This window comes from Vipera ursinii, assembly GCF_947247035.1.
Source record: "Vipera ursinii genome assembly, chromosome: 5".
In the NCBI taxonomy this organism is placed as follows: Eukaryota; Metazoa; Chordata; class Lepidosauria; order Squamata; family Viperidae; genus Vipera; species Vipera ursinii.
This window is the reverse complement of record NC_139518.1, coordinates 70,697,426-70,723,106: the sequence shown is the minus strand read 5'-3', so window position 1 is coordinate 70,723,106 and position 25,681 is coordinate 70,697,426. Positions and strand designations below refer to the sequence as shown.

Here is a 25,681-nt window from a genome sequence, read left to right as displayed (position 1 = left end):
TAGCATCCCATGCTCACGTGATTTACATTTGGATGCTTGACAACTGGTTCATATTTATGACCGTTGCACTGTCCCAGGATTGTGTGATCACCTTTTACGACCTGACAAGCAAAGTCAATGGTGAAGCCAGATTCACTTAAGAACCATATTACTAACTGCAGTGATTCACTTAACAAATGTGGCAACAAGAATCGTAAAATGGGGCAAAATTCATTTAACAAATTTCTTACTTAGCAACATAAATTTTGGGCTCAATTGTGGTCGTAAGTTGAGGACTACCTGTAAATGCATGCTTCATTTTTTTATGAAGAAATTAATGTGTAGGTTTTTTTGTCTGACAGTATGGTTAAATAAAATATTAACTGTAATTTGTTTATTTTTAGAGAAGAACAGAAGAGAAGGGAAAAGGTCAAAATGGAGAAATATTTTATTAAAATATATTACAATAATAAATTGGTCTCTTGCACTCCGGAGTTTTCTCTACGTGATGATTTTAAAGTTATATTTCAACAACATTTTAGAATTCAGATTTTAAACTGGTCTGAATCCCTTCAGCTAGAGGTATCTGTGCAGATGCAAATTGTTCCATAGAAAATCTAATCATCTTCTCTTTACAAAACCTTCATCTAATTGGAAGTTGTTCTGTTCCTATTATTTTAAGGGAAATTTTTATATTTAACTATTTTATCTTGGAATGAGCATGTAGTTGACATGTTTGTTGAATGAACTTACTGTGTGCTCCATAATGTTTGAAAAGATAATGTGCTGTGATTAGCAACCCCTTACATTCCAGGAGATTAGACCTGTTATCCTTTTGCAAATGTACCTTGGAGTTTGACATTACAATGTCTGTGGTCTCCTTAAATGGTATCCACCAATCTCCAAAATAAACAATAATCCCCCTAAAAGGGCAGAATCTCAAGAAATAGCTATGTCCTGTGCATTGTTTTGTTAATATGTGATTTCAAAAGTTTGATTTTGATTACATTTAATTTTTTTTAGTATTTACAACAACATTGTGCCTTCACTATAGTGTAAAATCATGCAGTGCTGCCCTCTGTCTGAAAAAAGTGATTGGCCCTAGATATTATTTATGTATTATTGATTGCATTCTATTTTGCTTTCTTTCCCTGACTATTCTTTTTTTTTTGAGAATTTAAGTTAATATATGGTACATGGCAATCTTTTCTAATTTTATTCTTCACATCAAGAACCCTCCCCCCCATGACATAGTTTGGAATGAGGGAAAACAAATGGCCCAAAACTATTCAGCAAACTGGGAAGATAGGAACCTTGATCTTTCCCAAAACTTACACATTATACTAGATTATCTCTGCTTATGTAGAAGCAAATCATGAAAAATAACCTTTTAGGTCTAGATCAGGGGTAGGCAACCTCGGCTCTTTTATGACTCATGGACTTCAACTCCCAGAATTCCTGAGTCAGCTATGCTGGGAGTTGAAATCCATGAGTCATAAAAGAACCTAGGTTGCCTACCCCTGGTCTAAAAGGTAAAGGTTCCCCCGCACATGCGTGCTAGTCGTTTCCAACTCTAGAGGCCGGTGCTCATCTCCGTTTCATAGCCGAAGAGCCAGCGTTTGTCCGAGGACATCTCCATGGTCATGTGGACTAGATAGATATATTTATAATATTAATCTTACAGGTTATCTGTATAAAATATCTGGGACTTTTTATTGTGGCTTTTTCTTCTTTTTACTTTGGTTAATTAATTTCAATTCTTCTTTGACACAGAATGCTTTATATTGTATTATATATTACATTGTAGATTATGGAGTCAAATAAAAACATGTTGCTGACCAAATTGTACTTGCCTCTTCCTAATAACTGTATTTTGAAAAGCAAGGATGTTTTGGATGAAGTAGAGTTTAGCTGTGAACAGCAAGTTAAACCTTCAGCTGGAGCAGTGGGAAGCAGTTAAGTTACTACAATAATATTTCTTCAAATTACTTAGATAACTGTGGCTCTCTACAGTTTCATGTAGACTGGTGTAAATCCATTCTGTTTCGCTGCATATATTTACAAGGCAGACTTTCATTTTCACTGTGAGTTTTTTTCTCCAAACAAAACGAAAGAAAAAAGTATTTGGTATTAAATTTAGAGGCAGAAAAAGATTTAAGTATAATTTTGAAAAAGATGTCTTTGAATTTTGCCTTTTCTTTCTTTTATTGGTAAAAATAACTTGTTCATTCACAGTGACTCTGGGCTTCTTATAGAGATGCTGCAGCTTTGCACTGTAATCCTAGAATGACCGTGTCATGCAATGGAGAAGAAGCAGCTTCCATGAAAAGCTGGCATTGCTATAAACCTCTTAAGGCTGAAAGCAAGCATAATATCTTTCGGTTCAGATATGTTTTTTTAAAAAAAGTGCTTGTAACCCTTTTCAAATGTAACATTTTTTTCCTAAATTATTTAAAATTATTTTCAAAGTCCTTGTTTTGAACTTATTTGTTTTTTATTGCCATTATTTTTAGTAATATATCTCAAATGATCATGTGTGCCAAGAAGAAAAATTAGTAAATTAGTGATCCTCATGTTTTCATTGCTAGCTGATGTATATTTCAAATTTGTTGGAACAGATTATAAGGCTATGATTGGTGAGATAAAGAATCTTTGCTTATCTGAACCATTTAAAAGCAGATGCTCTTATACCTATTTTTATCAATCAGATCGATTTAATTGTGATTCATTTGACCCTAATTTTAAGCTCCAAAGATTTGTCGTTAGAAAGTGAGCAATCTGTTTGTTAGTCTCAGAAGTTAGCACCTAAAGTTACATGCCACAGTGAAGATGTGTGGCATTTAAAGTGAAATGAAAGTCTGGTGTTGCAATAATGTTTGTTTGGGTTATGTTTATATTGCAGATGTTACTTTTTTTCTTGGTGAAAATCAAACAGAAGAATTATGTATTATGACATCAGGAAAATTAATTTATTCTTTATCTTGGACAGTTAATGACAAGGGTATTCCTTTGGCTCCTACTTTTCAACATGCAAATATTTCTTCCAACAGGTAATATTTATGGATAAGTTTCACTGTTAGTTATTTGCTTGGCAGATTTTTAAGTATTTATTTATATTTTTAATTTGCTTTTATAAAAAAATATCTACAATCTAATTTTTATTTTTCTGCAATCTACAAACTGCCATGTATCTCTTTTCCTTGTCTTGCAAGGAATCTACGAGTTCTAATTCATGCTAGAGATAGATTGTGTATTTTCATAAATTGAGGAAATACCTACTGTATTTTTTTTTGCCTCAGTAATCATTTGAATTATTATCTTGAAACCAGACTGATAGAATGAAGCTAATCTAATTGCATATATCTATGTTACTTCTGCACTTCAGTTTGAGATAATTACAAATTGCAGGCTTTGGCTTAGCATGGCCATGCCTAGCTATTTCTATAAGTCCCCTACCCCCCATTCCAAGAAGCATTTAATTATATTATTTATTTTATTGGAATTCTGAAAACTCATAATTTCTCATGACTCAATTCAATTAAACAGGCATGGAGGAGGCATGAAATGGATATAAATACAGATAGTCCTCACTCACCAATCACAATAGGGACTGGCAATTGTTAAACAATGCAGTTTTTAGATTTAGATTTTATTAGATTTATATACCGCCCTTTTCCCGTAGGACTCAGGGCTGTTTACAAGGTGTTTAAAATTAAAATTAAAAAACAATTAAAAATGATTAAAAATGATTAAATTCAATCCCTACATGTTTTTTAGAAGACACCCAGAACTGGCACAGCACATTCTCTTAAGGAATCATGAGTTTCCAAAAGCTAACAAGTCTCCTTTCTCAAAATGAAGAACTATTACTACTATTTAATAAGTTATTTAACAGTTACTAAGTGTGATGTTACATTATTGCACTGACTTATAATGCCAGTTCTAGTCATTAATCAGATCACTGCAGATTGTTAGTTGATGTCATGTCACTGAGACTTGCAATTCTTACCAACTTCCTCATTGTAAATAGTGATCACATGACTATGGGGCATTGCAGTCATTGTGAATGTGCATGGTTTGACAAGCATCTGAATTTCAATCATTTGACTTCAAGGACCAGCCATTAGTCTTTATTTCCAGTGCTATTATAAATTCAAACCATCACAGAATGACTAGCTGGTAAGCGAAGACTTTCTGTAATACATTTCAGGTTTTGCTCGGAAAGTGGGAAAATGTGGGCATTAAGATTTGGTACTGCATAGACCCAGGACATAGATGACATGTATTACTAATCTTCTTGCTATGGCATAATCTGTCTCCAAATAACTAGCTAGGAATCTATCATGGATGGTGTTAGAAGTTCTTGTTTTTATTTGTTGTAGCTACCTATGACTTGGCTTTTTATGCTGCTGCTGCATGCTGGATGCAGTTTCTGGGCCCATAACCTGTTAGAAATTCTGTTTATATAAAGCACCACACAGAGCAAACAAAGTACAATCACCATGTGCTTTACTATATAACTGTAACAGGAAACTCTACTAAGAACAAAAGAACATAGAGTATACATACCATAAATCCAAACTTGCAAATACTGCCATCTACTGGCTGAATACTATTGTAGTTGTTGCATAAAAATACATTCCAACAATGAATTCCAACAGATGGCCAGTTGTAAGTATGTCATTTGTTACTTTCCTTTATGCTTAATAGCCATCATTGGAGGTCCAGTGGTCCTTGTGCCTTAGGCTGGGCCCGACATGAAATTTCCCCATTTTGGGCTTATACCAGAGTCTAGATCACAGCTTCTCCTCAGAATGAAAACAGACTGATATTCCCAATCCAATGTACATATTCAGCTTATTATCATAGCTATTATTGCTACAAAGTTTTCCTAAAACTATCTATACATTTAGATCTTACCCAAACCTAAGAGGTGCACACTTTTATTCCCCCAAATGATTACTTTCTTAAATTATTTTGAGTGCAGCACAATTTTGCACCCAGTAGCAGACACTTCAAACATACAACCCTGTTGACTTCTTTGAAAGGTCTTTTCCACACTCTTATGATTTAAGGCCTGTTTCTACATCCTTAAATTAGTAGCTCTGACTGTATGATTTGAAGTCCTGGAATACAACTTGCAGTTCATATGCAGTGACTATTTTAAAATGTTAAAATAAATCTATATTCTTTTGCAGTCGTCCCTTTCCCCCCATTATAGCATCATAATGAGACTGTTATTTCATATTACATTTTTTTTAGTGTACCAAGGAACATCAGTTCAGAAAAAGGAACAGGAATTTGGTGGCATTCTGATATCCAGAAACTAGTTGACTGGGCAAAAGACATAAATATTGACCCAAATGATCCTTACTACTCAGATTTGTTTGAGTTAATTATGGTAATGATGAAATTTCTGTAATGGAAGTTTCAAGTTTTCTGAAAGAAACTGTGTAATAAACCTTCAAGAATAGTATCTTCTTTTTATTTATTTATTATGTATTTTTTATTCTAAATAATAAATTAAATACTTAGAAACACTGATCAAGAAATTAAATCAGGATTTTGTAATAATTTTTGATAACTAGAAAGTTTGTATATAGTGTTCCTTTTTAACTCTTCATGATCCTATAGCTTATTTATTAATTGTATAAGAACCAAGTTTAGACTGTATTTTATTCTTTTATCCAATTTGTTTCATTGCACCTTTGATTCCTCCTTAACAAATATGAGAATACAAGTAGAGTATTTGACAAAACAAAATCTTACAGTATGAGCAGATACAGAAGAAATTTCTCTCTCATAATACAGGACAATTGAAATTGATTGGCAATATACACAGGAGTGGTGTGGAAGCACTTGTTCATATAATCTGATATGGAATTGACTCTCAAAATACTTGTAGTGATTAGTTTGTATGTTAGGTGTCTATAAAATAAATTAAATGGAAGGATGAATACTTATTTGAAGTATAGATATCTATTAACTATAATAGTTACATGATTCTCCAGGCAGAAATAGTATAACAGTGTGAGTTTCTTGCTTTGAATTCCTAGATGCATCTTTTTGACTACTTTTAGAAGCTGACTTCTGTTTGCCAAACAAAGGTTTTCATAGCATTTAAGCAACAGTTCTACTATTTCCATACATATATTTATTTATTTATTTATTTATTGATGGGATTTATATCCCGCCCTATCTCCTGAAGGACTCAGGGCGGCTCACAATACAACATATAATAAGTACATAAATCAAGATAAAATGAAAATTGAGAACATCAGTGCAATAAAAATTAGAGAATTTTAAAATGAATTAAAAATACTGAATATAAATTAATTGAAATGCCTGTCAGTCTAGGTCAGCTTGGTGGAACAGGTGTGTTTTGAGGCCGCGGCGAAAGGATTGGAGGTTTTGGGCTATCCGAAGCTCAGGGGGGAGCTGATTCCATAGGGTTGGTGCTCCCACAGAGAAGGCCCTCCCCCTGGGGGTCGCCAGCCGACAATGCCTAGCTGACGGTACCCTGAGGAGGCCTTCTCTGTGTGAGCGTACTGGACGATGGGAATTTGTTCCCGGCAGCAGATGGTCCTGCAAGTATCCCGGACCTAAGCCATGTAGGGCTTTAAAGGTAAGTACCAGCACCTTAAATCTCACCCGGAGGGCAACTGGTAGCCAATGCAGCTCACGCAGGAGGGGTGTAATATGGGAGTATCGGGAAGCTCCCATCACAACCCGTGCAGCTGCATTCTGCACCAGCTGAAGCCTCCGGGTGGTCTTCAAGGGCAGCCCCATGTAGAGAGCATTACAGTAATCAATACGGGAGGTAACGAGTGCGTGGGTGACTGTACGTAGGGCATCTCGGTCCAAAAAGGGGCGCAATTGGTATATAAGACGAATCTGGGCAAATGCCCCCCTAGCCACGGTTCCAATGTGATCTTCAAAACTGAGTCGTGAATCTAGGAGGACGCCCAGATTGCGTGCTTTATCAATGGGAGGTAACATCTCTCCTCCTATAGTCAGAGATGGAACCTCTTGGACTAAACGAGATGACGGTATGTACAGCCACTCAGTCTTGGCCGGGTTGAGTCGAAGCCTGTTTTCTCCCATCCAAATCTGTACCGCTTCCAGACAACGGGACATCACATCAAGGGCATCACTGGGTTGGTTCGGGGTGGAGATGAATAGCTGGGTATCATCAGCATATTGATGATATTTCACCCCGAAGCTACGGATGATCTCTCCCAGCGGCTTCATATAGATGTTGAACAGGAGGGGCGAGAGCACCGAACCCTGAGGCACTCCACAATTAAGAGGCCTAGGGCTTGACCTCTGCCCTCCTGCCAACACCGTCTGCGAACGGTCCGAGAGGTAGGAGGAGAACCAACGCAGAACGGTGCCTCCCACTCCCAGCCCCTCAAGACGACGCATATATACCTAACTTTTTAAAAGAAATTAAAAGTCAATTATTTTCTGAATAACTTTGTTTTTCCAAAACACTTTAGCTCTCCTTATGCTTATTTAGTGGCAATTTGTTTTGCAGATTTAATTATATTTTCTCCTCTTCAGCATATGAACAATCTTCATAGCAGTAAAGTTTTAGTATTTACTGATTGTATTTAGCAAAATTTTCCCAACTTACGGTATATTTGTTATTTTTTAATAGTATGCACGGTCTCAGGAGAAAAGTGATTCAAAACACTTTCGCCTTGAACAACTGCAAGAAGATTTTAACTTTGCTACCGCAGAAGATATTCAAAATTGCAAACGTTTCCGGCTGTTACAGTTTAGGAACTTAGGACAGTTGGGCTTCTACTGTTTTCAGCAGATTCCTCTCTTTGACAAAGAAATTCCAGACACAATTTTTCAGGTATTTTACTTTAAGAACAAATATTGAAGTTTAATTTTACATTATGTATTTACACAATTTTCCACTTTTACCTTGTCCAATGCCTAAGCTAGTTGATGTTGGCCTGGTTCTCGATGCTATAACAGTGAGGGAAAGCTGGGAGCCACATCTAGGCATACTGCATGCTTTTTTGGAAGGGTTCTGATTATGGCTTTGTACAGGTGCATCAACACATACAAAGCTGAGCATTTAAAAGAATCACAGTGATAGGTAAGCATTGGGGAATTTGAAAAAAAAACAGAAGAAGGTAATGGGAAACCACTCCATATAATGGCAACAAAATTCCATGAAATGACTTTGTGGTTGATAGACCCAGGGCTTAGCTTTTTACAAATTCAGTTTTTCTCATGGATCAACATCTTGCATGCGCTAATTATACCATACATTCTATATTCAATCCTCACATTGTCATAAAAGCTATATGATTTACAAGTGGTGGGACATTTTTTTAATACTTAAATTATATATCAGCAAAAAATGAGGTACTGAAATATTAGATTTCTATAGGAAAATGTAGCTATAACTGTATGCAATAAATAGAAAGTACTACTCTAAATGCTAAGTAATTGCTACTTAAGACCACAAGAATCTATATCTTACAAGAAGGTAGAATATAGTTATGACGACTTATCTTTTGTTTGTCTGAACAGCCTAGTGTTTTTTTAATTGATAAAAACAATCCATTTCTTCTTTCAGGAACATGGAGGCCAATTGGAAAAGGACATGTTTATGACAGATATGGATCCTATTTCTGCACAAAGAAGTAGTTCTGCCAACTTTGTTAGGATGGTATGACAGTTTTAATATAATAGAAAATGAATGGTTGGAAACTACTTACTGCATTGAAAATAAAACAATGTAATATTCAATTTCTATGAAACTTAAGGATAGTTGTTTTAAGATAAGTTAACGTTTATTGTCACTTTTTTATATGAATACACTGGTGCACCTTAAAAAATTAAATTCTGATGCCTGCTCTCAAAATAAATAAATATATAACCATACACATACATACACTTTCCAAAACACTAGCTCTCCTTATGCTTATTTAGTACATTAAGGGGTCCTTCAAATGAAGATCATATCATAAGCCTAAATTAAAGCCAATAGATTTCTTTTTCCTGCTTTGAAAATTTGTATCATAAATATACAGATTAAAAATAAGTAGGAAAAGGACAGAACCATGTTAAATATACTATTGAGTAGAATCTCACTTGAACATGGGTATTTTAATACAATTACAAACCTTGCAGAGAACTGCATGTTCCAATTAGGACTATATACAGACTTAATATATCTTACACATAATAAGGTGTTTTGATTTCATTATCTCAAGCAATTATCTTGCATGTAAGGATTAATCCAGTGATATTGGCCCAATGCAAGAATTCCTCCATTCCTGTCATTCCCTAAATCTCAGTACAAATTGTATTGTACTGAATATATTGTACTGAATAAATAATAAAGCACAATATAATTTATACTGAAATTCATTTCTTGACTTGCATTCTTTTTTGAACATTCAGTCTAGCAATGGAATGTTCTAGAAAATTGAAAATGTAGCAAATTATTGCTTCTGATGAGGTATTACTTTATTTTACTAATTTAATTTTAATAAATATAATTATAAAGCCTACTTTGAGGTCTACTTCTAAGAACAGAAAAGGTGCATGAGTGAATTGAACAAAATCTTACTTATAGGTGGTTATTCTTGCTCACAAACTCATTTAATTTCTGACAATAGAGAGAGGAAGGATTTTGCTAACAAATATAATGAAATAAAATTTATATTTCCCCCTAAAACAAACATTTTTGTTCTAAAAATCTGTTTCCTTATATAGGATTTGATCAGATTGAGACAAAAATTAGTAACTCTGATGCCATCATATAATGTGTAGGGTTTGATCCTCAAGAGCAACATGCACCTTTTTACATACTATTTCATAGCAACAAAATGTTTACTCAACCTAACTGCTTCAAGCAAAGCCTGTACTAGATAATTCAACGTAAATGTATTCTTTTCTGTTGGCACTCCCAAAGCTTTAACAACATCTAAATATGAATAAGGGATAATATTTGTAGTTCAGGATTGAAATGAGAGGTCCTTGGTACTCTCTTAGCTTGCTTTTTTTTGTAGACGTTTCATTACCCAAACTAGGTAACAACATCAGTGTTAGTGTGATGGTTTAAAGCCCATTAGTGCTGGCACTGATGATGTTACCTAGTTTGGGTAATGAAACTTCTATAAGAAAACAGTCAAGCTCAGAGAGTACCAAGGACTGCTCAACATCCTCTGTCCTGGTCCTATTAGATCTCTCAGCGGCTTTCGATACCATCGACCATGGTATCCTGCTGCGGCGTCTCAGGGGGTTGGGAGTGGGAGGCACCGTTTTACGGTGGTTCTCCTCCTACCTCCAGGGCCGCTCGCAGTCAGTGTTGACGGGAGGGCAGAGATCCGCCCCGAGGCCTCTCATTTGTGGAGTCCCTCAGGGGTCGGTTCTCTAGCCTCTCCTGTTCAACATCTATATGAAGCCGCTAAACATCTAAATAAATGTTGTTTCTGTCTTAAACTCATGTTGATTAAATTTTACCAAGAACTTACGCTTTTTTTTTACTATGTTGTTTTTAGATGCGAAATCAAGTTGCAAAACAAATTTTGACCATTAGGCACAAATTTAATTTATCAGATCTTGTGAGTGATTATGAAGAAATTATATCAATGAGGTACATAATTTTAAACAAGTTCTTTTAAAATGGCCCAGTGTGGATACAGATGCTTAATATGAACAATATAAAATTCTAATAAAATTGGAAGGTTAAAAAAACTCTGAAAGATCTCATTTATTATTGAAACACTAGAACAAATACAGTTTTACAGAATGATATGCTTTGTGGTGTCTTTATTTTCAAATTGTTTTATAAAACCAATTAAGCTCTGTACACAGTTTTGTGCATATATTTCAAGATTTGAGAAGTGGTAAACACCATTCCCTGCTACAGTATCATTTGCACTATGACATCAATGAACAGCCTGTTTAAGCAAGTAAACTGCAATAATAAGAATCCTTTGGGTACACATAAGGACTTCCACATGAGTTGCAACCAGCAGCATTCATTGGGAGAGACTCAAAAAAGTCAAGAAGATGGTTGCAGCAGTGTGATTGTCGCCCCCCACCCTTTGTATGTGCATGTGGTCAACACATGTACAAAAACTTGATTACAGTGCTGCAGCCATCAGCTTGAGTTTTTTTTGATACACATACACACACACTGCGGATGCTCCTTGTTGCAACCCTACACAATGTACTTTAAAGCGAGGGTGCTCTTAGTTCCTAGTAGCTTTTGCATAACACAGTCTAATAAACTGTAATTTTATTTATTTATGTAATAATGTATTATGATTGTTGTTGTGGGTTGTTGTGGGAAAACTAGGAAGAGGAACTAGTATTAGGTATGTTCAGTGCCTTGAAGTATTATAAAAATGATAAATAAATAAATGAATAAAATGGTCACTAGGCTGAAAACTGTTATGCATTGCAATTCCATTGAATAGCACTAAATAACAAAAATAGTGCTTCACCCTGCTAGTCTGTACAGGTATCAATTTTACTGTATGTCATAATTTTACTGTATGTCATAGACTTGAGGTTCTTTATTTTATATTGTGTTCTACAATTGCTTTTACTATGTTGTAATATTGTTGTTTTTATCCTATGCATGCAGTCAGCTATTGGTACATGATAAATAATTTCAGTGTTAATTTCAGTCTGATCAAAATAGCTGCTTTAATTCTTCATTTATTCTAGCCAATTGAGTAATGCAATTTTCAAACTAAGTGAACGCAGAAGACATTTGAAACCACAAAGGAAAGAGAGACGAAAGGTTGCAGCCCAGGCAGTTTCAGATGGAGATGTTAAACTTCTTATCAGAATATTGAGAGCATATAATATTCCTGCAAGGAAGGCACCAGCATCTAAGTAGGTGCAACATTCAATTAATGTAAAGAAGGTTTTTTTTTAGCAATACAGTAAAATACAGGCTGTTCATTATAGTAAAACAATAATACAGTAATCTACAATTGCGGCAGATTATCTTGCAGTGTGCACACTACAAAGTAATTTGCCGCAATTGTACTGATTTTATAATTTAGTTCTTTTCCTCATGAATATTAAGAATATATTCCACAATACTAGTAAAGTAACTTAAATACCACCAGGTGAAAGACAGAATAAGAAAGACACATTATTTATACTAATGGAAAAATATTTGCAAGAAAATGTAATGAAAATCAAATATTAATACAATTCTACAATAACTTGTTAGCTCTTAAAACAGCATATGGTACCATTTTGTTATGTTTTTATCAAAAATTCCACTGTGCTTTAAAATATTATTTTAATGTCTGGATATATAGAAAAGTCTGCTGAAATTATTTATGGTAGTACAAAAGTGAAAGATTGAAGGCAAAAGAAAGGGACGGCAGAGGATGAGATGGTTAGATAGTGTCATTGACACAACAAACATGAATTTGGGCAAATTCTGGGAGACGGGAGCCTGGCGTGTTATGGTCCATGGGGTCATGAAGAGTCAGGCACAACTTAGCAATTGAACAAGAGTAACAAAGAACAAAAGTAACCAAGTGTAAACATGTTAGTTTGGAAAACAAAAGTTCTAGTAGATTTTGAAACAAAGGGGATTTTTTTTTCTTGAAATAATGTTTCATTTGAAAAGCATAGCTGTCTTTCAGAATTACTATTCTGGAAATAACTGGAATTACTAGAATATTGTATGTAATAAAACATAATTTCTTATCAGAGATTTATAATATACTATATAGCAATAATAGGCATTGGGGCACATTTCAAGATGTTTTCTCTGGATCAGTCTCGTTAACTTTAGTGGAATGCTTTCATGCTAAATTTATACACAAGCAGAAGCAGTATTATTTCCAAACAAACACAAATCATTATCAATTTTGAAACTTTTCATTTCATTTCCTATAGTGTTACTACCCCATATTTTACTTATCCTCACATTATTCAACTGATTCCTCATTTATCTTCCCCTGAATTACTCATTATCATACAATTTCTCTAAAGCTGTAGTATTCAAATTGTCATCTCATAACTACACATGGTCCTCACATCCTTTTTTTTGCAATTTCCATAACATTTCTGAATATGAAACTTAATTTCAGAAGTTGCCCATTATTTTGAAATAAGAAACACATATAAGCAGAAGAATAGCACTTACTACACTACTGTCCGGTTATCACCTCCTTTGCACTGACAGAGGAATGAATGAATGAATGAGCAAACTTGTTTATGCTCACTCTTCTTTTACATACTGTCTATATTATTTTGGCAGATATGTCTGGCTGCACCAGCACCTTCCTCTAAACAATATTCTCTGTGTTGTCCCACATACAGGTTCTGTGCTAGAGCCAAACTTTATTCAGAAAACTTCTACAATTTAGACAGGAACCCTATCTGCACACTCAAGGAGAATATTCCTTCCTTTTTTTCTAGACTAGAAAAAAATGTGTATCAGATAATTTAGACATTAATGCATTTACCAGTCCTGAATAAATGATCCTTATCCAATCTCTAATCATGAGATAATACATGAAATAGATGCATAAGAATGTAAATCAGGTTACAATAAATGAAAAATTCTGAATGAATATGTGACATATTTCTCAGTTGCCTTGTTTACAGGGGGATATCTAGCTAATAGTTTGCATTTATATAACTTGTATTTCCAGTCTATTACCAATATCCATGTTTAGCAACAAAATGAAAGTTTTGCTGAGGTGATTCTTCTGATTAGACTTTTCTAAAAGTAATGTCATGCCAACTTATATTTTATCATGCCTCCCTACCGCATTGCCTTGTATTAGCAAATTTGAGTTACAACTTTTACTCAGATTTTCTTTAGATTAACAGTCAACCTACTATTATGTATCAATAGACAGGGAGTTGTGCTGCATTTTAATGAGAAAAATTGGCTGAAACATATATAATATTTTCCTTTAATATATTGTTAGGGTTGCAGTTACTTATTCACCATCTTACTTACCAAATCGTATGTCCCGAGGCAGACATATTCCATTAGGTAATTCAGCCTATGCTGCCAATCTTTTCTCTGAGGTAATTATGATTTTTTTTCCTTTTAAAATATGTTCCATTTTTCTGTGTTTCATAAACCTTGAAGAAAGCAAGAATAAATCTATATGGCAGTGTGGCGGCAATGTGGAAGACCATTGTATTTTGAGGAGTTTAATGACATGTTTTGATTTCATATTAAGAAAAGTCTAAAAGTTTAGAGCTCACTCTGAGCTAAGCTGCTTGTTTCTCATTCTCGTTTGCTAAATAAAGAAGTGGTGGTGGTGGAAATCTCACAAAGCTTTTCTTGATCTCAGAGTCAAATGCCACCTTGTCAAATTCAGGGTTTGCAGGCTCATGACCATAAAAACAGGGCCATGAAGTCATGATGACAGGTTTTAATAAAAACCCTAGTATTGGCCTTTAACCTGGGAGCTATTACACAGAATTTAGTACTGGCACTGTGGAAATTAACCCCAGTTGGAGTATCCCTGCTGTTTTTATTAAGAAGCTCCTGGCAGCTTGTAAGAGATTTGGATACCTTCTTGCTTGTTATGTATGATTTCTATCTTATGCTTTTAAATCCATTTACTTGAATTAATAATAAAGCTTAAACTTCTTTTTTTACTGATATGTTCATTGTCTCTGTACATAAAAGAACCAATTGCCTGGACATCTTACCTTGACACTTGGCAAAACAGCTAGTTGGTTTAAAATATTAATTTGAATAAATAAAGACCCTTTAATTTATCCTAACCCTTTTCTGCTTTCAGCAAAAATATAACATTAAGGAATATCCTTGACTGGATAGTATTTATTAAGGCCATCTCACCAGAAGATATGAAGTCAATTCCTTTACAGGTCTTAAGGAAATGCAGAATGTAAAAGACTGTAGAAAAAAATTGTGGTTATGAAATTTGGACCTGGATTAATGAAATCATTAGGGAACTTTAAAAAATAGCAACACCAGGATGAACTTTTATTCTTATCTTATTTACTATATAAAACATATGGCTGTAATATTTACTCAAGTTTGGGTGTCAGAATCCTGGGCTACCTAGAAAGCACTTGTATGAATTTTTATGTATGTTTAAATTTTTCTATTTTATCTATATTAATATTTGCATACAGGCTTTAATGATTATTTAAATGTTATGGGCCCTTCAGATACTTTCTAGTTGCCTTTTTGAACTGAATTGTAGTTTATTGTTTATTGATTTTTGATATTGTATTTTATTTTCTTATACTGCATATAATTATATGTTCATGAAAAATGAAATTACTATAACTATTAATAATTTATAGGGAAAGGCACTGAAAAGATCTGAAAATTTTGATATGGCCAGGCCGCAAGGAAATCTGAGCACTTATCCCTATATTAAAAGAGAAACAATTCACTTTATAATTGAACTGTGAGAGTTTAAGGAAAACTTAAACTGTCAAAGTGAAAATGAATTTGATGAGTCAAAAATAAATTTAGATGAGAAGAAGAACCCTTGAATGCATGTAATATAGTACACTACTTGGGGCATGCCTTGATTAGAAATTAGAGGCTGTGGTTCTCATGGGTGACTTTGGGCCAATCACTCTCTCTGAGTTAACTGCCCCCCCTTAAAAAAGTTATTGTTATGATGAGAAGAGGAACAGAAGTATTATGTGAATTCCAGAAGCCATGTTTTACGTGCTCTCCCTACTTTGTTATCTAGAATACCTATTGCAATGTTAAAGATGCTCAAGATATTTTACAACTTGTCTCTCTCCATTAGGACAATATTTATCTGAAAACTGGACTGGGTTTAAAGTCTCTGTCTCTGTCTCTCTCTCTCTCTCTGTCTTTCTGTCTCTCTCTCTCTGTCTCTCTCTCTCTCTGTCTCTCTCTCTGTATGTGTGTGTGTGTGTAAAGAAAACAAAAGAAGGCTTGAATTCAGAAATGGGCAGATCATATCCATGGTTATAGAGAAAAAAAATCCTCCAATACATTCTCCAGTATAAGAGGCAGTGAATACAATATTGGATATTGCTTCATTGTAAATCCTTCTTCCTCCTCGTTCCCAGTTACGCTGTGACTGAACTCTGTTTAAGAGGTTGGAAAGAACACCGGAAACTGCACTTTGCGTTCTTTCTGTACCTTACCTATTTTGTGAATTGTTTTAGCCTAAGTAGAAAGAGGTTAGAAATAATAACTGGAGTGCATCTTGTACTGTCCACAGTGAGAAGAGAAAGAGGTTATTTAACTTTAATAACTGTTCTTCCTTTCCATTTTAATATGGTCAAACTTTTGCTCTGTTTTAGGTGACTGTTCATCCTTTTGTAGAAGTTACATTTCAGAAAACAGTTTATCAGACTAGCACTGCAGCTGGCTCTCATCCATGCTGGAATGAAGAACTTGAAGTTGACTTTAAGTGAGTTAATATTTCAATTTTAAAACAGTTTGTTTTAGATGAATATGGCATTTAAATTACTCAGGAAAAACTCCATGTCTCCTGTGTCCAAATACTTCTTGCACTGCAGTTTGTTCCATTTTCTTAGACATTGGACCTCAGTTGTACATTATCTACATATAATGGAAGATGATCCCAAAGCAATGATTTCTTATTTATTACCTGAATGTTATGAGGGGTTTGCTGTATAAAGAAAATAGGAAAACAGTAAAACCTCAGTTTAACAGATCATTCAGGGAACAGTATATCCATTATATTTGAATGTCTGGATAAATCTAAACTTGTATCATTGGCATCAGTTTATTATTGATTCAAGATTATGTTTGTTAAATTGAAATTTTATTGCAGATGATGCCATTTAGTCAACTTTATAATTATGCAAATGATTTAAATTCACACAAAACGATAAGTTCAAAATTAGCAGATATGAATAGTCCATTAAATGTATGTAATGTAAATGTTTATGTATGAGACTTAATATTTTCTAAATCTAGACATGATTTTAAAGTTTTATTGATCAAATGGAAACATATGTATACAATTGTATAGAGGATTCACAGATTCTATACAGCACAGTATATAGTTTAAATAGAATTATTATTTAATACATGATTATTTTAATATTTTTTAATTTTTAAAATTTGTTTAAAGTAGAAAAAACATAACTCTTCTTAATTTTATTTAAAATATTTGTTCTTTGTTTCAGCTCTCCAGCAAATGATTATACCTTTCTAGGTCTATCTAAAATAAAAGACAACATAAATATTAACATTTTTGATGAATTTGTGATTGAAAAGCATGAGGTAAATTGTGTAAAAAAAGAATAAGTTTTTAAATAAGTAATTATAGATTGATTTGTAACTATGTGTAAGAAATCAGAATATTTTTTTCATTTTGATTAAAGAATAGAAAGTTACCATTAAGTCCAAAATATAATTGTAATATTTCTTATATTGTTTAAGAAAAAAGGATGTTATGCATAAATGCTGTTCACATGCTCCTGCTCATTTTGTTCCTTGATGTATTTCTTAAACTTTGATTGGTATACCAACTGATGGAGCATACTGACTTGGCCAATATGATCCACTCTTGTCACTTGCAGCTAGATTATTTTAATATTATATATGGGATTACTCTTAAAGACCATTCAGAAGCTGCAGTTGGAGATACTGTATTTTTAAAATGCTGTCTTGCATTCTCTCTCTTGCACATAGATACATGCATTAATCTAAATACAAAAGATTAATCCAAGTTATATATTTAACTAGGATGCCTGCCCAAATAGTTGCAGTGGTCATTCTTACATAAAAAAAAACTGGCTTGGATCGATTGTATTTCCTTTCTCTGCTCTACTTGAACAATCTAAGGTAATAAGAAATATGGTTTTAAGCATGTCAGTACAATCCCTGCAATTCAGCCATCCCTTCAGATATTAACTGAGATTTTATTATATGTATTTTTAATCTGTATGTGTTCTCAGATTTGTGGAACATTTCAAATAGATATGCCACCTGTTGTACTTGGATATACTTGGAGTAAGACATATGTATCCCCTAAAGAAGAATGTTTGGGGCAGAATCTGAAAGAATATAGCTTTTTAACCATCTTTGCCACTATTGAACCTCAGTTATCCTCTGCTGAAAATAATTTAGAGCTGTATACGGTAGGCATCTGAAATTATCGCATTTGATATATAAGATAAGTTCAATTTTTTTCCAATTATAAAGTGCAATATATAGATAGTCTTCAACCTATGACTGTAATTAAACCCAGAATTATGGTTGTAAGGTATTGTGGTTGTAAGTTAAGCATATGTGACTGGGCCTGATTTACATTTTTCTGGCAGTCATTTAAGGAACACTGTCATCGTTAAGCAAAACTATTTTACCCAGTGGCCATTTTTTCTTGCTGGAAACTAGAAGTTAATGGCAAAAAACATTGAGATGCTTTAAACGGATATAAAGTGAATCGAGGACCCAAAATTTAACCATGTGACTGTAAGGGTGTGTCTGGCCATTGCATCTTTGAAATTAGGTTGTAAGTAGCTTTTGGGAGGGTCCATCATAACTTCAAATGGTTGTTAAGTGAGGGTTGTAAGTTGAGGATTAATTTTGAGTATGTATTTAGTTTGCAGATCATGAAGCAGAAACACTATTGCAAAGAGCATACATTTTTAAGCAAACATGGAAAGCGGTGTTTCCAAAGAGAAGAATAATGACCTCAGTTTTTAACAATCAGGGAAGGAATATTTTGGTAACTAAGTACATTAGCCCTTTGAATCCACCACAACTATTGCTAGATATACATCCAAAAGATCCCAGTTCAACTTCTGTGAGTATGATTTATTATTATTATTATTATTATTATTATTATTATTATTATTATTATTATTATTATTATTATTATTATTGTTATTGTTGTTGTTGTTGTTGTTGTTTTGTTTTGTTTTGTTTTGTTGTTGTTTTGTTGTTATTATTATTATTTCTGATTTCGTTAAATATTTCTTTAAGACATTTCAAATTATTATTTCTTCAAATTATTATTTCTGGTGTGCCAATTAGAACTTTTTCTTTATTTATCTTAACAAATGTAAAAACATAATCCAATGAATAAATAATTGATGCATATTACAATTCCACATAAAACAAATCAGTTGGATTTGCTGATTTGATTTTCTGCTGATTGGATTTCATCTTATTTTCTAGGACCTGATATCACGATTTGTATCTTTAATTCCTTGTATAGCAGATACAGTGGATGAAAATAATGATGTTGATGTGTGGATGACATCAGAGGTACTGCCAAATTTCATAGTAATACTGCTCTGTTGATTTTTACAAATTACTTTTATTTTTTTGTAACTTGCACTGATAGCCATCTGAAATATTTACCGGTATATGGAAGTGTGGTATAAATGGATATTTCTTATATTTTTTCCCTTAGGACCTCTTCCCACTTTTAAAAATTATGGAGTAGCCCAAAAAAGCTTTTGTTTCTATAGGTTATATATATTTATGAATAATTTACTGTATTAAAAGTTACAACTGATGCATTTGCTGCCACTACCTCTTCTTACAAGAGTTCGATTGACTTTCAGTAATATGTTGTTTTTCAATGTAAAATGGCAAGTAATTTTGATTTTGCTGATTGTTAATATTGTTAATTGTAATTTTGTTTGTTCTTTTCTGAATTTATCTCTGGGTTTGAGTAATCTGCTGAATTATAGAAAAACAGTTTGTTATAGCCAGAGTGGACCTAGGAAAAGAAAAAGATTATTGAATTGATGTGGTACTTGTCATCTGGTGAAAGACTTAAATGTCACCCTGCTTATCAGTTTACAAAAAAAATAATTAATTTGAATTATAAAATACTACCATGAATGTGTTTTCCTGCAGTGGGGAGGATATTCTTAGAAATGGTTCTCACTTACTCTGATAGGTAAATAATACAGAAAAAGAAGTAGAAACTGATTCCCTAATAGAGAGCATTCTGTTTCCAGGTTTGTTTCCGTCTTACTCTGAGACAGGATGTCATATCACCAATGTTTCATACAGTTACCCCCCACCTCCATTTTGTCAGTATGCTTTTTATCCTTAAACCCATTTTTCCCTTTTGATGAAAAACAAGTTCTTTAAAACTTTGTCAGAAGAACCCAGGATCTCTTGGAAGTTCTTCAGAAGGTTTTCAACTAATCCATAATTAGTTGAATTTAAAACAAAAACAAAAACAAAAACTCCAAACCTGTGGTGCCGACCTCAGTGTCCTCTTTTTCCAGTTCCCATTGCGTCTCTATTTCTGTCTCATCTAATTCTTCTTTTTTTACTTTCCAAAAATCCTTTGCCTTTTGAACAGAGTTCAATCTGATTCTTTGCAGTTCAATTTGATTCGTTGATGTTTGGAAGTAAAAATTACCGGTACCATTTATCCCTTTGAAAAGGAGCTTTTTCTGTTTTAATTTTTCAACCAAAAGAGAATATTATTTCTGCTTACACAAAATTCATTTGGAATCTCTTTCCCATAATTGATGGGAAACAATTATGTCAGTAATACCCATTTTTAATATTGCATCCAAAAATTAGGATGTCATAAAAGAATTTGGAGATTACAAAAGAGAGGCTGTTCTTAGGCAAGAATATGAGGCTTCTACTGTGGTTACAACAATTTTCTCAGTAGTGCTATTTCCTCCATAATAGGAAGAGCTTTGATAATCTTGACCAAAGAGCTAAGCATTGAAAAGGCCTTGGAGCTCACCTAGCTTTGACAATGGATAATAAAGGAGTCAAGATTACAGCTTCTGTGGCTGATCCGAGTTCAAATATTGTTCAGTTTGTTTTGAATCTGGCTTTTAGTTCAAATCTTCATTTCTTTCTTTGGCAGATTTTTTAAGACATTCTTTGTAGATGGCCAGGATTTAGATCTTTCAAAAATAAAGTGTTGAGGCCTTTACAGTCTTTAAGCAGTAATAAAATGGAAGTTTTCAATGAAGACATAGTGTATTCCTCACTGAAAGGCTCACATGATAAGAAAAACAACAGGCATACTGCCAGCCACCCACCAATATAGATTTATAAATAATTCATGCATCAGTGAGGGTTCTTAGGAATAGATCAGGGGAATGCTTTGCAACCAAAAGGAAAGTTATACTCTAAATTTGGTATCTCCAAAGTGTTTCCAACTTTTTTTTTAAGCTAGTTCTGGAAAGAAAGTTCTCTTTAAGTCTGACAGACATTGGATATTTGCTGCAATCCACCAAGGAATTATTTTATATCAAATATCCTGTTCAATATTCTTCATTGTTCCCAAGAATAGAAATTGTTATGATCAGTATTGCATTTGAAAAAAATAAATTGGAATCAATTTATCAAATAAAGATAGTTTAGGATTAAGCATTCTGTATCTTCCTGGCCTTCCTACAGACAAAAGATTTCTTTACTTTTAACAGTCTTCCAGATGAATTCACATGCCAACCTAACTTCTTTGTTATCATTTTTTTGCATTTAGTTGCAATTCAAAGCCCTCTCCCTTGAGTTCTTTCCTACATGCTTAAATTATTCACCAGCGTTTTAGTAATGCTCATAAATAATGAATTTGGGGAAATATTGGAAAGAGTAATCTCCATCTAATGCCAGATTGGGGGAAGTACTCAATATGCAATATGTTGAACAACAAGATGAAGTCAGATCCAATTCTAGAAAAACCCAAGAATTTAAACATGGAGCATTCATATACATTGATATTTTATATCAGTATTTTGCAGTAGTCCTGTCTTCTGTGCATATATTATTTATTGTTTGTCTGCAAGCAGGCAACTGATGCAATCTGCTCAGAGTCGCTCACTTCATGAATTGTTATATACATAGAATGAAGGCTACTGCTAAGCTTGTAAGCCACCCTGAGTCTTCGGAGAAGGGCGGGATATAAATGGAATTAAAATAAATAAATAAAATAAATAATAAATATTATTTAATAAATAATAATACTGATTCTGTGAATTCTGTTAAGTATTCGGTTCTTATAGGCATTGAGCGAGACGAGGTGTTCAAACAGCAACAACTTTATTCAGATTCAGAACATAACAGAAGCAAGCTAATAGCTGCTGTGCAGCTATTTATATGGTTGGCCTCTAGGCGGTGACCAATAGATTTAAAGTAGCAGTTTCCCGCCCAAACCTACTTAACAGACTGGAGACAGCAAGTCTAGCTCAGCCCAGCAACCGTTATCTAACATACAAAGAGTAGGTCAGCTATTAAGCAAGCAGTTTAGACATAAAGCAAGTGATTTACACAGATAAGGCCTATACATTACAAATTCTGTTTTAGTAACTTCCAGATAATGGGATGAAGTGCCTGGAATGCAGGGATTTATTCAGTGGTGGGAGTCAGCCGGTTCACACCACTTTGGCAGAACCAGTAGCTAATTTTTTGTTGCCCAGGCCCAGAAGGGACATCCGGAAGCAGCATCCACACAGAGAACTGGTTGGTCACATATTTGAATCCCACCACTGGATTTATTGCTATCCTTGTTGTGAGTCAGACATGCAGTCACCACCCCCACCCCCACCCAGCTCCTCCTAATGTATAGAGAATATCCAGAACTCGTCCTGTCTCTAATGAAGCTGAGCAGAAATTACTCTTATGATACTTACCTGCACTTTATGGTAAGAAACCTTTTTTAATGCTGCTTGTCAGTTTATAAATAGACTGAGAGATTGCTTTCTATTTAAGTACATATAACATCATCATCATCATCATCATGATCTATGAAGACCACATTGGGCAGCAAATGTTTTCCAGTGGTTTCAATCATTCGCAGCATCTTTGGCACATCTCAAGGAACTTTAATAATCTTAAGATCTTCCTTAAGTGTTTGGTGCCAGGTTTTCCGAGGCTGGCCTTGTAATGTATTGGGGTTTTTTTTGCTTGTACTGATTCACATGTCTGTTTAAATGCTGATTATCGGGTACTCAGTGGTGTGTCTGTGTAACAGCTATGAACCAAGCCAGACTTGTTGTCTCCAGGAATATCACTGGTAGATTTGAGGTGGGAACAGGTTTCTTTAAACCTATTGGCCGCCACCTAGTGGCCAACCGTATAAATAGCTGCGCAGCAGCCACTGTTTCAGTTCTGTTCTGCTTGACTCCAATAAAGCATGTTTCTGTTTGGAAACTTCCGTCTCGCTTATTGCCTGCAAAGAACCGGCTACACAACAGACTTCACGTCTTCTTTTCTCCAGGAGGTGTCCAATATAGTGCAATTTTTGGATGCCAGTATTTAGGCATATGTTACATTTGGCTAACAAGCCGCATTCAATTTTCATTCACAGTTCTTGATAGGGGTTCTAAATCTGTTCTTTCTAACATCTAACAGCAATGAAGGAAATCTTAGGATAAATTGAACACAGAGTAATATTCACTTGGAGAAATATGTCAATAATGGTAAAATCAACAAAGGCTGTTTACTTTTCTACTATCATGTATCTATATCTGTATCTGTATACCTATACCAGGGGTCGGCAACCTTGGCTCTTTTATCACTCGCGGACTTCAACTCCCAGAATTCCTGAGCCAGCATAGCTGGCTCAGGAATTCTGGGAGTTGAGGTCCGCGAGTGATAAAAGAGCCAAGGTTGCCGACCCCTGACCTATACCTATGCACCCACACTATAGATATCCCTCAATTTATGATCACAACCGGCACTGAAACTTTTATTGCTAAATGATGTGGACATTGAGTCACACCCAAATTTATGACCTTTTTGCCACAGTCACTAAATGAATCATGTGGTGGTTAAGTAAATCTGGCATCCTCCAACTTTGCTTGTTGGAAGCCCTCTGGCAAATGGGGCCCGTGTTACCCTGGGATGTTGCAAGTCATAAATTCCTGCCTGAATTTTGATCATGTGACCACAAGAACGTTGGTCGTTATAGTTATGGTCATTAGTGTGAGGACCAGTTGTAAATCATTATTTTCACACTTTTTTTTATTGAAAAGTTTTAAAGTACAGTTTTCCATTAGAAAAACCCCCCTTCCCCCTCCCTATACCCCCCCTACCTCCCCCCAACCTCCCTCCCTCCCCTCCTCCCTCCACCCCCCCTCCCCCCCCCCGACTTCCCAGAGCTAAATACAAGGTATATGTATATAAAAAAGCAATCATAAACAACCATATACTAAAAACTATAGATTCTAAAATCCATCACTCTCTAGCTTATATAGGATAAAACACACCTTAACCATAATAAATATATATAAAAAAACTAGAATAAAAAAGAAGGAGAAACGAAAGAAGACTCATTCGAATGCTACATAAAACTTCTTGACCCTATACTTGTTCTGGATAAACTCAATCCATTTTCTCCATTCCATAATATAACGTTCTTGCGAATGATCTTTCAAATAGGCTGAAATCTTCGCCATCTCTGCCAGGTCGGAAACCTTTAAAGTCCATTCTTCTATAGTCGGCAGTTCCTCTTTCTTCCAATATTGACCTATCAAAAGTCTTGCTGCCGTAACTAAGTTCAACATCAACTTAGAGTCCACAACTGTAGCGTCAACAATTATTCCCAACAAAAAAAATTGCGGACAAAACTTTATCCTCCGTTTAAAAATCTTCTGCATATTCCACCAGACTTTTATCCAAAAAGCCTTAACCTTCTTACATGTCCACCATATATGAAAATATGTTGCATCTTCATCGCCACACCTCCAACATTTAGGCTGGTATTTCGGATACATACTTGCAAGCTTTTTAGGATCTAAATGCCATCTATAAAACATTTTGTAAAAGTTCTCTCTTAGATTTTGAGCTTGAGTAAATTTTACATTCCTCACCCAAATCTTCTCCCACGTGTCCATTGTAATAACTTCCTGAATGTTTTGGGCCCATTTTATCATGCAATCCTTAACAAGCTCCGTTTCTGAATCCATCTCTATCAATGCAAGATATATCCGTTTAATATGTGCTGGTCCCTGGTTTCTAATTTGCTTTATCAAATTTTCATCAGTCATTGTAAATCCATTTTTCTGGTCTTCTTTCCACCTGGCCCGTAACTGAATATATTGAAACCAAGTTTGGACAACCTTCTCTTCTCGCAGCAGGCTATATGATTTCAAGCACCAAATATTCCTTTCCAAACTTAAAATCTCCTTGTACGTAGTCACATCATGTTTAAAGCCAGCATGTATATTTTCTATTGCGTGTTTTGGAATTGCCCACAATGGTATCTTGCTGCTTAACTTATGTCTATACTTCTTCCAAACTCTCAGCAATGCCTGTCTTAAAATATGCATCCTGAACACAGTATCTACCTTCTTATCATACAACAAATATGCATGCCAGCCAAACAACAGATCATGGCCCTCAAGATTTAATAACCTCAATTGCGTCAAATTAATCCAATCGCTTATTCCTACTAATGCAGCAGCTTCATAATATAATTTCAAATTAGGCAACTTAAGGCCACCTCTCTCACGAGTATCCTGCATAATCTTAAGTTTAACTCGTGGCTTTTTCCCTGCCCAGACAAATTTATTGATACCACGCTGCCATTCCTCCAAATTAGAATCTTTCTTAAGAATCGGTATCATTTGAAATAAAAATAAAAATTTGGGCAGGACATTCATTTTCACTGCTGCAATCCGTCCCAGCAAAGACAATTGCAATTTTTGCCAACTCTCCAATTCTTTTTGAATTTTCCCCCATAATTTTTCATAGTTATTTTTATATAGCTTTGTATTAGAGGGCGACAAAATCACCCCC

The 25,681-nt window shown here is 34.5% G+C and overlaps 1 protein-coding gene across 1 annotated transcript in view; it reads left to right on the top strand.

Annotated features, from left to right (window-relative positions):
* The window catches only part of CC2D2B (coiled-coil and C2 domain containing 2B), a 59,170-nt gene that overhangs the window by 13,231 nt on the left and 20,258 nt on the right, over window positions 1-25,681 (top strand). The window contains exons 9-23 of the mRNA XM_083363315.1: window positions 394-561; window positions 1,787-1,934; window positions 2,882-3,029; window positions 5,242-5,380; window positions 7,640-7,843; window positions 8,579-8,671; window positions 10,512-10,606; window positions 11,689-11,859; window positions 13,929-14,031; window positions 16,279-16,388; window positions 17,134-17,230; window positions 17,696-17,794; window positions 17,908-18,090; window positions 18,555-18,758; window positions 19,133-19,222. Coding sequence (XP_083219441.1) covers window positions 394-561; window positions 1,787-1,934; window positions 2,882-3,029; window positions 5,242-5,380; window positions 7,640-7,843; window positions 8,579-8,671; window positions 10,512-10,606; window positions 11,689-11,859; window positions 13,929-14,031; window positions 16,279-16,388; window positions 17,134-17,230; window positions 17,696-17,794; window positions 17,908-18,090; window positions 18,555-18,758; window positions 19,133-19,222 — 2,052 coding nt within the window. The remainder of the gene's footprint in view (window positions 1-393; window positions 562-1,786; window positions 1,935-2,881; window positions 3,030-5,241; window positions 5,381-7,639; window positions 7,844-8,578; window positions 8,672-10,511; window positions 10,607-11,688; window positions 11,860-13,928; window positions 14,032-16,278; window positions 16,389-17,133; window positions 17,231-17,695; window positions 17,795-17,907; window positions 18,091-18,554; window positions 18,759-19,132; window positions 19,223-25,681) is intronic.